The sequence below is a fragment of the Silurus meridionalis genome, chromosome 11 (genome assembly GCF_014805685.1).
Source record: "Silurus meridionalis isolate SWU-2019-XX chromosome 11, ASM1480568v1, whole genome shotgun sequence".
NCBI lineage: Eukaryota > Metazoa > Chordata > Actinopteri > Siluriformes > Siluridae > Silurus > Silurus meridionalis.
In genome coordinates, this window is record NC_060894.1 from 11,676,960 (window position 1) to 11,691,568 (window position 14,609).

The 14,609-nt window shown below is 35.1% G+C and overlaps 2 protein-coding genes across 3 annotated transcripts in view; one reads left to right on the plus strand and one right to left on the minus strand.

The window, feature by feature from the left end:
- LOC124393540 (MARVEL domain-containing protein 2-like) overlaps positions 1 to 2,790 on the plus strand; it is a 22,120-nt gene extending 19,330 nt beyond the window's left edge. Inside the window, exons 15-17 of the mRNA XM_046861441.1 lie at positions 868 to 1,039; positions 1,202 to 1,243; positions 2,218 to 2,790. Of these exons, the coding sequence (XP_046717397.1) occupies positions 868 to 1,039; positions 1,202 to 1,243; positions 2,218 to 2,316 (313 nt within the window). The 3' untranslated portion in view covers positions 2,317 to 2,790. The remainder of the gene's footprint in view (positions 1 to 867; positions 1,040 to 1,201; positions 1,244 to 2,217) is intronic.
- On the minus strand, positions 2,390 to 10,384 carry erap1a (endoplasmic reticulum aminopeptidase 1a). Of its 2 annotated transcripts, XM_046860780.1 has the most exons (19): positions 10,156 to 10,384; positions 9,495 to 10,020; positions 8,823 to 8,961; positions 8,595 to 8,729; positions 8,371 to 8,491; positions 7,994 to 8,148; positions 7,778 to 7,891; positions 7,317 to 7,448; positions 7,097 to 7,228; positions 6,760 to 6,843; positions 6,379 to 6,536; positions 6,213 to 6,292; positions 5,937 to 6,120; positions 5,679 to 5,835; positions 4,675 to 4,859; positions 4,413 to 4,574; positions 4,164 to 4,304; positions 3,402 to 3,483; positions 2,390 to 3,245 (listed from the first exon to the last, which is right to left on the minus strand). In XM_046860780.1, the coding sequence occupies exons 2-19, from the start codon at positions 10,013 to 10,015 to the stop codon at positions 3,096 to 3,098; spliced, it is 2,832 nt and encodes a 943-aa protein (XP_046716736.1). In that variant the 5' UTR covers positions 10,016 to 10,020; positions 10,156 to 10,384; the 3' UTR covers positions 2,390 to 3,095. The 2 variants fall into 2 exon arrangements, with proteins under 2 accessions (XP_046716736.1, XP_046716735.1); XM_046860779.1 differs by having other exon boundaries at positions 9,495 to 10,384.
- Between the last annotated feature and the right edge of the window lie 4,225 nt (positions 10,385 to 14,609).

A 14,609-nucleotide genomic window follows, 5' to 3' on the forward strand; every position in this document is an offset into this window, starting at 1 on the left:
TAAAAGTTATTTGGAGTTTCTAGAACCAATTTTACATAAATTAGTTATTATTACCAAAATTGAAAACAATGTTTACAATTTGTTTAAAAATCTTCATGCTTTTAAGATCATGCAAAGTTTATTTAATAAGATGCTATCAGGAGATCATAAAACAAGCCTTGTGCTAGTAAGCTGTTAAAATGGGTGTGTAAGGATTTTTGAGGCCTTCCGCCCCCTCCTAGTCTAAAGACACAACTTTGTTGTAGGACAGAAAGGAAAAAAATCAACTGTATCTCACCCCCACCCGATGAGATGTCGCCTTGCTGTCTGCCACAGGATATGATAGAATCTTGCATTGATAACTTTTCATGATGACTAGTTGAAATAACTTGAAAGAATATCTCTCTCTCACTTGCTGAAAGGATGTAGACATGGTTATGTTTAGAACAATGTTCTAGTTCAGTTCTGTTCTCTAACTGAACAGGAGTTTGTATATTGAAGCCCTGGTGGTCTAGTGGTTAGGATGCGGCGCTCTCACCGCTGCGGCCAAACCAAACTCAGCCATTAGGGTTGCACAAGCCAGTGCACTCTTAGTGCCGGTCCCAAGCCCCGGTAAATGGGGAGGGTTGTGTTAGGAAGGGCATCCAGCGTAAAACGTGCCAAATCGAACATGCGGAATCACGAATACGGATGATCCGTTGTGGCGACCCCTAATGGGAGAAGCCGAAAAAAGTATTTTGGGATGGCATTGTGTGTTTATTAAAGTAGAAAAAAAAGACTTTTCCCTGATTCATTTTGTACAATTAAACATTGAAAAAGCATAATTCACAGTTCAAATGTCGCAAGCAAATTTTTTTAATGTAACTTTGTATTTCCTTTTGTTCACAGTGAATTCCCCCCCATTACTGATGATCATGAAAGGGAGAATTATAAGAGTGTGTTTGACAGAGATCACCTAGAGTACAAAAGTCTGCAGGCTGAGCTGGATGAAATTAACAAGCGGTTAGCTGAGGCTGATCGTGAGCTGGACGAGCTTCAGGAGGGGACTCCACAGTATCTGGTAAGAAAAACAAAAAACAAGACTATCTTGTCTCGGACCATTCAATCTGTTGAGTACATCAAGAGTGCTGAAATTCCTTACTTCATGTACACATACAGTATCGGATATTGAAGAATAACGTACTTCACATACTTGTTTGCTTACTTTTTCGTCCTGAAACAGGATGCCATGGATGAGTACAATGCGCTGAAGGACAAAAAGCGGGTAAGAGTGTATTTAAACAGATTTTGTGTTAAACAAAGTGCTTATGCCGTTAGCTGCTGTAAAATAGATGTGAAGGGGCTTGTCAATCGGCTTTGCGGTTTTTATCTTCCTGTTTTCTTTCATTTATCCATTGTTAAAGGAACTTATTATTAATTTTAACATTGGTTTATGGATGGGATGATTTAAAAAATAGATTTCTGAAATGGTACACAATATTGAAAAAGAATGCAGATAGATGGACATACATTATTGTAGCTTTAAAAAAAATGTTGGAACATACAGGTAAACAAATACACCTATTAAAAATATTGATCAACCTCCCAAGAATGTGAAGGTGGGCTAGTAAAATGGTAGACCACTTCCTGTTGATTACAAGGTAAAGGTACCTTGTACTTTACATATTAGATTATATGATTTAGATTAAAATTATTTTTGATCCTAACATTTATTACATTATGTAGTATTTGAGGGAATTCAGAAAAAGGAAATTCAGTTTGTTTTTTAACTATATTCCCTTTAAAGAGTATTTTGACTGATATTGTAAGTCTGTGACTTAATGAACCAGTATCAGGGTGTATTTATTGATTTCATTTTGAATATTTTTTTTAGTAACTGTGGCAGGCAGCTAAATAGAATTTCAGTGCCAATGATAACTGAGGTTAAAATAAAACCAGTTAAGCCCACCCACTACTGGCAAAATTAAACTATGTTTTCAAATAGAAGCAATAGTTGAGAAAAGAAGCAGCCCATGTGTTGGAAATGCATTAAAGTGAGCATGCAAGTTTTCTTTACATTTATTTTACTCTCTGGTTTTAATTTACCACGTTAACATTCTCCGATAAATTTACAGTTGCATGCCTAGGCTATTCTTTGTGATTTTTCATATAGTGATGTTTGCTTGTAATATTTCAGAGTATTTTGCCGCCCTAGGTAGAGCTGTAGATTCACTTGTCTTCTTTGTTTGGTCTTAATAGACCTCTGACTATCGAAAGAAGAAGAAGAGATGCAAGGACCTGAAGGCGAAGTTGAGCCACATCAAAAGAATGGTCAGTGATTATGATGGCGCAAGATAAAGGATTTAGAGACTCTAAGAAGCCAGACTTGACTTCCTACAGCATACATCTGATGTCTGTCTAAGCATGAAGTATGGTATAAGAAATTTTACCTGGTGGTAAACAATTTACAGGATATGTCCATTTTTTTACATAAGCTTCTTTGGTCTCTGTTATACTCAGTTCAACAGTGAAGAATTTTAATGAGCCGTGTATCAGCTTTCGACAAACTGTACCAACCTACTTATTTTAACTTATTTTTTTGGGTAGAATGTTTTCTTATTGTCTTTTAGGCTTGCATATTCTGCTGTATGTGTTTCAGGGGACTATGTGTTGTTTTTATAGTGTTGCATGTATTGCTTTTTTTTAATTGTTTGTATCTGTAAATAACCAAATACACTTCTGATTTTACTTATTTGTTTTAGATAACACATGAATCTACTTTGTATTTCACAAAGAAATAAATGCTTTTTGTCATAGTATAATTTTATGAAATATACTGTCAGTTTCTCATTATTCCATATTATTTGCATTTGATTTTGTGTATATTTATGTAAAAGGCTCAATACTGCCAACCTTAACTGCTTTAAACTGTACAATAATTATTTCAGTTGCACCTACAAAATTAACAAAAATTGTGTGAATTAGAAATAGCTCCATTCTAAAAAGAGTGTTACATACTAGGGTTCAGCACTGCATCCCTTATTTTGTCATCGTCTTTTTATTTGTCACTGATTTAAAGGTGACACACACACACAGATCCCAGATCAAGAGAGTTATCTCCAGCTCTCTAGCATAAATCATGTATTGTGTCTGTTCAGCCAGTCTTTAAGAAGAGGAATATTTCTATCCATCCAGCGGATATTCTCCTCAATATTCTCCAGGGCTTGCTGGATACTGCGAAGTTCTGAACCCATATCTACCTCCAGTGAGCTGAAGAAAGAGTGTACCTGTGAAAAATGATAAAATATTAAAATAAGGGACTGGCAATAGAGCATATAAGTACACCTGTAACTAAACGTGGTTTGTGGAGAATGATTTCACAATATAAGGGAAAAAATGGGTAGATATGTAGCTGGAGTTATGGAATCATGTAGAACATGTACCTCATCTAGCATCTCCTTGGTTGAATACTGATTGGTTACTCCAACAACCATACGTGAAATTGAAGAGGAACCAAGATCGAACCTGGAAAAAAAGATATTCAACATCTGTTCATGCATGCATTTCTATACCACTTATCTGACACAGGGTCACAGGGGACCTGGTGCCCATCCCCAGGACCTCAGGGGGTTCTAACCCATGGCACTAATAGACACTAGAACAAGTTAGAAATCAGTGCATGTCATTGAATTGGGGAAGAAAATCAGATTACCTGGAGGAAACGCCCAAGGCATGGGAAGAACACACAGAGTGGGGGTTGGATTTTAATCCCCAACCCAAGAGGAATGAGGCAAATATTCTAACCACTAAACCACTAAGAGTCAGCGCCACTACCCATGGTTTAGATACTGTGCCACCATTCTGGCCAGAAGCTGATTAAATCTAAATATTAATTAGATAAATGCTTAATGCAGTGGTATTTTAACATTTAGAGATGCATTTAAAGATGCGCAAATACACAGATTTCTGTCTACCATAGCAGTAATATTCCACTCTATGCCAAATCTAAACCAATGTTTACTCTGTCCGACAAGGTTTAATGTTCGGTTCTTGGATTTCTTCCAAACTTTCAAAAAACATGTCTCTGGCTATTGCTTCTACTGTATTTGTGGATGGGTTAGGATAGGCACTAAGAGAATGACCAGGATGAATCAGACTTCAAATAAAACAATTTCTTTTTTAAGTTGTCCATATTTTCTACTCACTTTTTAACTAGGTCTTGCCAGTTGGCTTTCAGGAAGTTCCAGGCAAGTTTATATGCATTAGGGTTTTTACTGACACTAATGACAAATGATGGAAGCTCATGGGTCTTCAGGACATTTCCTTCTAGACCCTTCTCCATTAGCCTGTGTTTAAAAAGCAAAAGAAAAGAAAAATGTATATAATTTTTTAAATATGATCTTTGATACACCGTGTTTTGTTTGTGTTTTGCATTTGGACAAATTTGGACTAACCACTCTAGCTTGTGAGCCAGTGGGCTGTAGGACAGCGCTGCTTTAATCTGACTCTTTTCGGAGGGATACATCGTTTGACGGTACATTTCCATTAGGAAGTCCCAGCCTTCTTCTGTTTGAGCACCCTCAGTGTACACAACCAAGCGGATATCAGCAGGCAACCTGCAGTTTCATAGCATAGCAATGTATATACATAAATATCCAGTGCATATTTTAACTAGAGAAATTGGTAATTAAGACCTTGTTAATGATGAACACTGACCTCATGATGCCACCTGACTCCTTCCACTTGAGAAAAAGATTTTGGGCTGTACTAACACATGGGGCATAGCGGCGCACACAGGCAAAGAGGAGCAAGTAATTACGCAAAATCCTCTCTGACACTGAGCCCCCATCACTCCATGTCTGTATGTCAATCAGTCCCTTGAACAAGTTCACTAAATGGGCCTTTAAAGAGAAGTACAGCATATGTAGTTTTATTGTTTTTAATAGTCTATATTATTTTAAAAGCATTTTAAAAGTACACTTAGTCGAATCAAGAGTCTTTTATTGTCATTTCAACCACATATAGCTGACGCAGTACACAGTGAAATGAAACAACGATCCTCCAGAACCCTGATGCTACATACAACAACAATCACAGAACAGAAAAAACAGAGTTAAGGAGCTAATAGCTACTATTTCAACTATTATTAATACTACTACTAATAAAAATAATAATAGCAGTAGTGGAAGAAATAGTAATATTATGGCAGAAGTAGCAGATATATTAGAAGTAAAACCACTAGTGGAAGTAGTAGCAGCAATAGTAGCATGTAATATCTGTAGTAGTAGTAGTAGTAGTGGTAGTAGTAGCAGCAGCAGCAGTGATAGTTGTAATTGCAGTTGTGGTAGTAGCAATACTGGTGTTAGGACTGGTGTTATTGGTATTAGTATCTGTTTCATTAGTAGTAATTGTAGTAGTGGTAGAAGTAGTAGCAACACTGGCAATAATACATGTGGTAGTAGTAATTCTAATAATGATGGTAGTAACAGCAATACTAAGAGCAGTAGTAGAAGTAGTTCTAATAGTAGTAGGAGTAGGAACAGTAACAGTTTTTGTACTTGTAGTAGTAGTGATGATTAGTAGTAATCGTAAATATGGTAGTAGAGTATTAGTGCTGGTGCTGGTAGTAGTAGTAGTAGTAGTAGTAGTAGTAGTAGTAATAGTAGTAGTAGTAGGAGCAGCATTACTCATCTTTACTTTATCATTACTCAATACCTCACCTTTAGCTGGTGCTCCAGATCTGCCATGTTTCTCTTTTCCATGAGTTTGTAAAAAGGAACAAGTTCACTGAAGCCCTGAGTCACTGGCATGATTTCAGTCTCCTGCTTCAGGTACAGACTCAGGCTCAGGGCCTTATCCAGGGGAACCTTCCCAATTCTGATAAATCATAAAAAACATGACAAGACTACAGTTGAAATACCTTTCAGTGAGTAGCTTCCCTTAAAGAAAAATAATGATTGATTTTTGACAGCTCTCACTTGACCAGCTGGAATATGTCGTGAATGAGGCTTGCTCTGTCATTCCCACTAAAAACAGTGTGATTGTTTCGAAGCTGCCTGATCAAAGCTTCCCAGCCCTGAGCTTCGTAATGGACAATATAATAACCTCTCATGTCCACGTTAAATTTGATCCACTCCACTTGTGATGGCAAGTACAGTACATCTGGGGAAAAAGGTGGCTTCTTTCAATTTAACATAAACTGGCACTATTCAATGAATGCCTTTAATTTCTGCTAACAATTTGACAGAGTATACCTTTTCTAGTTTTCATCAGAAAACGCTGGACAGAGCTGGAGCTACTGGTGATATAGGTCAAGGGCACTTGCCAAAGGAAGCTTGTTTTTATGCAAAACAGATAAATTCAGTTATGATACCAAAAGATTATAATTAATGAAAAAAAGAAACACCAAATACATCTTACCTTGAATTCTTTGATGTATCTGCCCCTTTAAGGTACCTCTCCTGTTTTAGTTTGACCTCTCGGCCTTTGACCTTTACAGTGATCATGGGAAAACCCTCCTGCAGTGTCCAGGTGTCCATGATAGCCTTTACATTTAAGTCATCCTCCATAAACCATTTCTATTTATAGAATTAATATTCCATGGGAAAAATGTTTCTGTTATTCATAAAATCCAATGCATATTTAATTAGTAAGATAATAAAGCTCTCGCAACACCTTATATATATATATATATATATATATATATATATATATATATATATATATATATATATATATATATATATATATATATTAAAAACCCATTATAGGATGATTATGATAATTTTCACTTTGACATACAGAAGCAGAAGATTTGGACTTGGTTTCGGTGCAGAAGCCGGCTGTGTTTAATGTCCCCAAGTCAAAATCATCCGAGTGGCAAATCTAAGATAGGCAGAACATTTTACTCAGATATAAACAGTAATAAAAAGATTGAAAAAGCCTCAGTATGTATGTGCTTACAATTTTGAAATAATACTACTATTATTTCAGTTGCATGCTGTTTTGAAAAGCTCCAGGGGCAAACAGTGGCTACATGGCAAAATACAGTGAAAAACTAGGCAAACATACAATGAGTGCCATGAGTACATGCCACAAATCAGTAAAAAAAAAAACAACAACTCAACACTCAACGTACATTTGTCAGACTGTCCCAGAGATCAGAATTCACTGTATTTTGGTAGCTGTGTTTCTTCAGGTAATTTATAATCCCAAGATTAAACACTTCTGGTGTCAGGAAGTCTCTCAGCATGTTCAAAACACAGGCCCCCTGACAACATATACAACAATTGGTAAAGTAATATAAAAAAGGAAAGTTCAAAGATCATAAAAGAATGCTATGTCTATTGCTATTATACCTTCTGATATGATACATCATCAAACATTTCTCGGATCTCTGCAGGATTTTCCACGGGGGTAGAGATGGGGTGCGAGGAGCTTAAAGAATCTACACCCATGGCAGTGAAACACTTTTCCAGGAAGTAGTCATTCTAAAGCCAATACACAGTCAATAAAACATTAAGAATAAACCAATGACACATTAACACAGTATTTATCATTCATTTGTTTTCAGTAATGGTTTTATCTTTTTTAGGATAGTGGTGGACCACTATCCTAAATGTCATTTTAAAAATTGTATCACTTATTCAAAAAGTTTCATCAGTTTTAATGAAGAATAGAATAAGATGACTGATAAAGTTATATACATGATTGGTGATCTTTCTTCAAGATCATAATAGGTCCAGGGTAAACTATGTGGCCTTTAAAAAACATTTTACATAAATGTTAACAATAACAGAAATAAAAACAACATTCTCACCACTTGTAGCTCAGGATAAGTGATGTTGGTGGAGACAAATTCCATGAACTTGGCAAAGCCCTCATTTAACCACAGGTCATTCCACCACTGCATTGTCACCAAGTTACCAAACCACTAAAAAAAGAGGCAGTGGTAATAAATAGAAGTGTACAATGCAGTTCTGTTAACCAACAAAGCAGTAAAAAAAAAATACAAAAAACATTTTTAATCCACAACCTGATGTGCAAGCTCATGGGCAATGACCTTTGTAATGCCCAGTTTGTCAGAGGTAGACGATCTTTCAGGGTCAAACAGGAGTCCGGATTCTCTATATGTGGTCAAGCCCCAGTTCTCCATTGCACCGGACTGAAAATCAGGAATTGCTGCAAGATCTGGGAATTAGAGTGCAATGCTGTAGTTGAAAGGAAATAATGATTCCTAACTAAATCAAATGTCTCGCTGTTCAAAAACTCATTCCAGCTGTGCTTGAAATTTGTAAAAGTTATACCTGACTCGTCTAATAAGTTCATATCTAGGGTTAGGAAGAACTGGCTTAGGCGTCCCTATTATGCAGTGAAGTACAGCACCCTACATGACACAAAATGAACGTTCACCTTGTTTGGGGAGTGGATATGGGATTCCAAAATAATCATCATAAAAGTCTAGTAGAGTTACTGCCGTGTTGAGGGCATATTCAGCCTGATTAATCTTCTCTGGCACAGTGTACACAGATATCTATAAAAGGAAGGTCATTATAAAGAAAAAACAATTATTCATATTAATGTAGCAAAACTAGTAATAAAAACAGATGATAAAGAAAGAAGCATCACTAACAGACCTGAACACCATGCTGGCTCCTCTTACTGATGGAGGCAAAATCACAAACAATGAAGACCACTAGATAAGTGCTCATCTTCACACTCACGTCATAATGATCCTCCAGCAAATCTGCTGTAAGCGCCACCGTTTTTAACTTGGAAAAATAAACGTTGTTTGATACAAATAAATATAAATGAACAAATGTGTGGCCACTCTTTAATCAATTACATATAGCAGGGATCTGCACCTTTGGCATGTTGGAAATGGAAATATGCCTTGGCTCACGGCGTATCCGGATAGAAAAGTTGGCTTTGAAGGCTGGTTCATCAAAGCAGGGAAAAGCCGCACGAGCATGTGTAGGCTCGAATTGGGTGGATGCCAAAGCCCTGTTATAGACACACACCAACTAATCATTTGTATGCGATTGTTGCCCAAAGTGCTAGTTTCAACACCTAATCTGTCAAAAGTTTAATTTCAGCTCCAGATTGTTCAGTCAAATTAAATGAAAATAAATAACATTTAATATGAAAACCTGCACCCACACCCGCCCTTTTCAAGTAAGATTGGATACCACTGGCATAGCCAATCCATGCTGCCATCATTCTGGGAGGTAATCCAAAGTCCCTGAATGAAACTAGCATTAATATAGGAAGAACATCCCCAGAAGCTTTTCATAAACTGATCTCAAAAAATAAACTGTAGTGATGGGTCGTTCATGAACAATTAGTTCATAATGTGACACAGAAGAACTAAATGACTCAAAAAAAGATTCGTTCATTTTGATGAACAGATTCAAAGCACCAAGGAGCTGTGAAATGGCAAATCTTCAACTGAATTGATCTGATCCAAAATCCACACAACATAGAACCCATAGATAAACATTCATTAAACCTTACTCAAATGAAAGCTGAATTCTTACCTGACTTCACCACTCCTTGTGGTGTATGAGCCTTTATAAAAGCCATGAAAACTGCTAGACAGGTTTGCTGAGAAATCTATCTGGATAACGTGTACACCATTTATAAACGTGAAGTTCTGATAAGACAACGCGATCTGCTCAAAGGGCTCAGACTCGTGAACGTGAAGATCATGAGCAATTCCATGCTGCAAAACAGCTGCCTTGGAGATTTCAAGATTTTTGCTGTGAAGAAAAATGTGCTTGGTGTCCTGCTGGACTTCCACCTGAATCAGTACTCTTCCAGTAAAATTGAGGAAAGTTAGGTTTGGGTGAATTAGTAAATCATAGTGAACTGGCTTTACTGTGTCTGACAGTCTTAGTTTCCATGGAAAATAGGAATTGGTTGTAGCAAAGAGCTTGTTTTCTGAGTCGCTGGAATCAGTAGGAGAAACGAGAGAAAGGAAAATGAGTAGAAAACTGAACTGAATCATTGTGTTGTTGCGGAGGGGATATTTTTCACAGAAGTGAAAAAGTAGGAACATCAACTCTGTTGGAAAGGGTGATAACATGAACTAGATTCAAATGAACGATAAATATATGTATACTCTTACAAACCGTGGATTAAGTATAAAGATTTTGAATGCAGCGTTTTTTTTTAAAAAAAGAGGAAATAAACTCAGACCTGAATGCTGTTGTTCCGGACAGCCATGCGTGTAAAGTGAAAGTGAAAGTTAATGGCTTCCACCAGAAACATGTACTGCTGAAGAAAAATAGGATGAGTAGATTATGTGTTTGTACTGCTAACCTAATTATCCCACATATTACAGATTTGTCTAAGAGGAAATCGCTGCCTTTTTAAACCTACGAACTGGAAATAAACCACCACCATTAGAGAAAAGAGCGCCCCCTGTTGTCCATATAAATAAATAAATAAATAAATAAATAAATAAATAAATAAATGTATATGTATGAATACAGTGCAGTGGTGGAGGCAGTACCCCATTCCTTCACTTTTTACAAATATTACTGCTTAAATATTACTCCCGTAAAAGAAAAAAATAATAAAAAATAACCCTTTTCATTTTATTGTACATTTCTGAAAATGCATGCTTTTAAATTAAAAAGAAAAAAATGTAAAAGTAAAGGTCTTGAGAAATCTATGAGAAATACAACACAATCCACAGCAGCTTGTTCATTGCAAGATTACATATAATTGAAGGTATTATAATAAATAGTTGTTTATAATTCAAAACATTACATTTAAAGTAATCAACCAAAGCTACGTTTGCATTCAGCATCTTTAACCGCATCTTCCAGCCAATAAGAGTCGGGTATCCAGATACCAGTGTATACATTTTTATAATTTATACAATGCAGCTTTTTATTTTAAGGAGGGACTTTTCTCAGCATAAACTGTCACGAGATCTTTGGGGTTAAAGGTTGACATCTCATGACAGGTTCCCATTTAATGCAATGTATGTATTTATAGCTAAGTAAAAAACCTAGCTGTTTAAGCTATTGCAAATTAAAATGTAGTGAATTAAAAGTTTCCCCACATGAAAAAAAATAAAAATCCACTGGCTAGAGAATAGGGCAACCAACACAACATTTATCTATCATTATGTTCTTAACCCTTTAACGCCAAATGTATCATATTTGATACATGAGTTTCTGAGACCTCTTCTCCACCTGCATTAACAATACTTTACTCAAAAACTTGTTCAATACAATCTGAGACTTGTCTTCTGCCCCCTACTGGAGTTATCAGTGCTCTGCAGTCAACAGCAGGCTTTAGGCAGGTTTTTCCAATATGGCTGCCTTCTTAAACTAAAATTTGTTTTTGTAGGAACATCTTTGCAGATTTTGAAAAAGTTGAAAAAAAAAATATGTTGGTACTGATTTTTTTTATATGAGTACGTACTTTTTTTGAAAGAACTAATAATTAATGTAATTTTTTTTAATTGAGCTTAGTCATCAATGTATTGCATTTCATGATTTAATCTGCATTATTCCTGCCACAATGTCAAATACAAAATACAATACAAATAAATAATACATTTTTATTATTTATTAAACTAATTAAAAATGTAATTGTCATCTTAGAATAATTTGTAACTGATTCCATACTGGTGGAAATGAAATATTTATGTGATTTTTGTACATCCAATCTAATGTTAAAGCTCGTTAATATTTGTCTGTTCAGTAAAACAAATAAATAATGATCATAATCTATATGTTATATTGAGAGAAGAAATGCACAAACATATTCTTTCTGTATGTATATGTGTAAAAAAAAAATATAGTGTTGAAATTGTCAAGGGCATGCTTATGGATGGCAATTCAAGTGACTTAGAGCAGTTAAGGGAAGATAAGAATGATGATGAGTAGGAGTGGACATTCCAAATACAATAATTACTCTGTTTTTGTTATAAACAAATAACAAGTAACAAATAACAAGTTATACATATACAGTACATGTACATTGTTGTGATCAGTAAATTGTCATAAATGCCCAATGTATCAACTATAATAAAAATCACATTTGTAAATGGTAATCTAATTTTTTTTATTATAATTTTTTAAATAAAAAAATAAACACAAAAATTTGAATTTTCTGTTAATTATTTCATATGTCAGGCTTCACAGGGTTAAAAACTGTTCAATTAAACATCTTAAGTCATATTATTTATTCATTAGGAATTATTTAACAGTTAAAGATTTTATAGTTGATCAATGTTTACAAATGTTATGTAGTTTGCTGTAGCCTAATGTTATGTTGTGTTGATGAGTTTTATCAAACAAACCATACAACAGCATGCAAACCCAGAATCCATATAAAAACCCAACCATGCTGGGAAATCAAGACACAAAAGATGGAAGCAAACAGGTGAAGTCATAATAAACAACTACACAATAAAATTTAATTGATTCCAGGAGTTCAGTTTGTTTTGAGAAAAGGTAGTTAGATACATACATACATACATACATACATACATACATACATACATACTGTACATTTAGGAGAAGAAGTTAATTAGTTATTAGTAATATACAGGAACACTCTTAGGCCACAATATTAGCATAATCGCTTTTTGCTATTATTATATCCAAACCATTGTTCAATTAGGCATTTTTTTGGCATTTTGTATTTAAAAATACAACAATATATTATTGGACATTGGCTTGTATATTAAGTTTGTCCTCAATTATATATTGCAACTTATTGTTTTTTTAATTGCCTCACTTTTTACTGGACTTAACAATGGATTGTCAGATGTAAATATCAATAAATAAACAAAAATTTTGCTTTTAGTTATATGCTACTATAACCTACCTTCAGAATCCCCCCCCCCCCCCCCAAAAAAAAAAAAAAAAAAAAAAAAAAAAAAAACACTGCTGACTTTAATGAATTAAAACTTTATTAATGAAGAATATTTCAACTATATGGTCTTGGTAAAATAAGAGTATTAACCTGCTAATTGCTAAAAACCTGCTGATCTGACACATTATCTTTATATTGTAATTTGTAATATTTTATATTATATTGTAATATTGTATATTGTATAAGTGATGACTACAACACTGGCAAAATGTCTTTTTAAACCTACCATTCTAAATATTTATGGACCACATTTAAAAAATAATAACAGCTTTGCATATCTGGAATGATATGAATGTGATTAATTTTGGTAATCAGAGATCAGGTTGGTATACATCAGTGCCACTGGCATAAATCCCAGTGAGAAAAGCCATAACCACCTCCTTGCTGCGATATTTCCAGGAAGCACGCCAGCTTTACAGGATAGGTAACATCTTGTGGAGATGCATAGTAAATAGATATATTTCCTGACTGCTCCTTTTGTCATATTAATACAAGGATAGCATCCTAAGAGATGGAGTAAATTTAGTGTACACTTGCTGGAGAACGTTTGGTTGCTTCTTTTTGTGTCTTTTCAGAGAAACAAAGTTGTAGGCATAGAATTGTATAGAATGCCTTTGGATGCAGTAGCATTATGTTTTCCCTTCAGTTGAACGAAGAGACTCAAAAGTGTTCCAGCATGAAGATATCTCCATAAAGATATGGTTTAAATGGGTTAGAGTGGAAGATCTTGCCTGCTACGACCCCAACCTTATTGAACACCTTTGGGATGTATAGGAATGTTGACTGCACTCCAGGCCTCCTCACCCTACTTCAGTATATGACTTTACTGAAAACTTTACTTTTGTCACGGATAGACCAGGCGTCAGAAACCGGGAGTAAAATGTCTTTTATTTGTCTAAACATACACACACAAGAGCGGTGACTGGAGAAAATGGTGCACTTAACTGAGTGCTTCCTGCGACGCGTAGCCAGGACTGCGGAAGCATAGGGAACTGAGCAGTGGGTAGTCCGGAATCATCTATGGTAGTAACCTGTAGATCGGACGGTGAGTGAAGGGGAATAGGGAACTTATAAAGAGAATGGGTAAATGGAGGACAGGTGTAGGTGATTAGTAGGAGGGAGAAGCTAAACGAGAGTGTTGAGTGACGGAGTAAGGTGTGGCTGGTGGTTCTCTGACAACATTACCCTTATGGCTGAATGAGCTCAAACCTATACAAGCACACTCCAAAACCTAGTGGACCATCTACTCAGAAGCGTAGTTGGTATTATAACAGCAAATGGGGACTAATTGTGGAATGTGATGTTCAAAAGGCACATAAAAGTCTTACTGTCAGCTGTTGACAAATTACACAAATTTCCAATCTTGTTGTAAAAGTTAAAAGTGCTATAGGACCATGACAAGTTTTGTTTATTTTGGATTTTTAATAAAAAATAAAGGGACAAAATAAGAAAGGTAAAGGGAGTAACTGTTAGTTGGTATAAAGTGAGTGATTATATACAGTACGGTGCCTTACTTTTATCACATGGGATGTATTTAATTACAAATGACATTTTTTATTTTCATTACAGATTTCGTGCTTATAATATCTTTCTCTCTTGTGGAAATTGTAGACCATGGCTGTATGATTTTATACTCATTCAGATTCAAAAGCATTAATGAGGCTGGACAGAAATGTTTTATATATATATATATATATATATATATATATATATATATATATATATATATATATATATATATATATATTCATTCT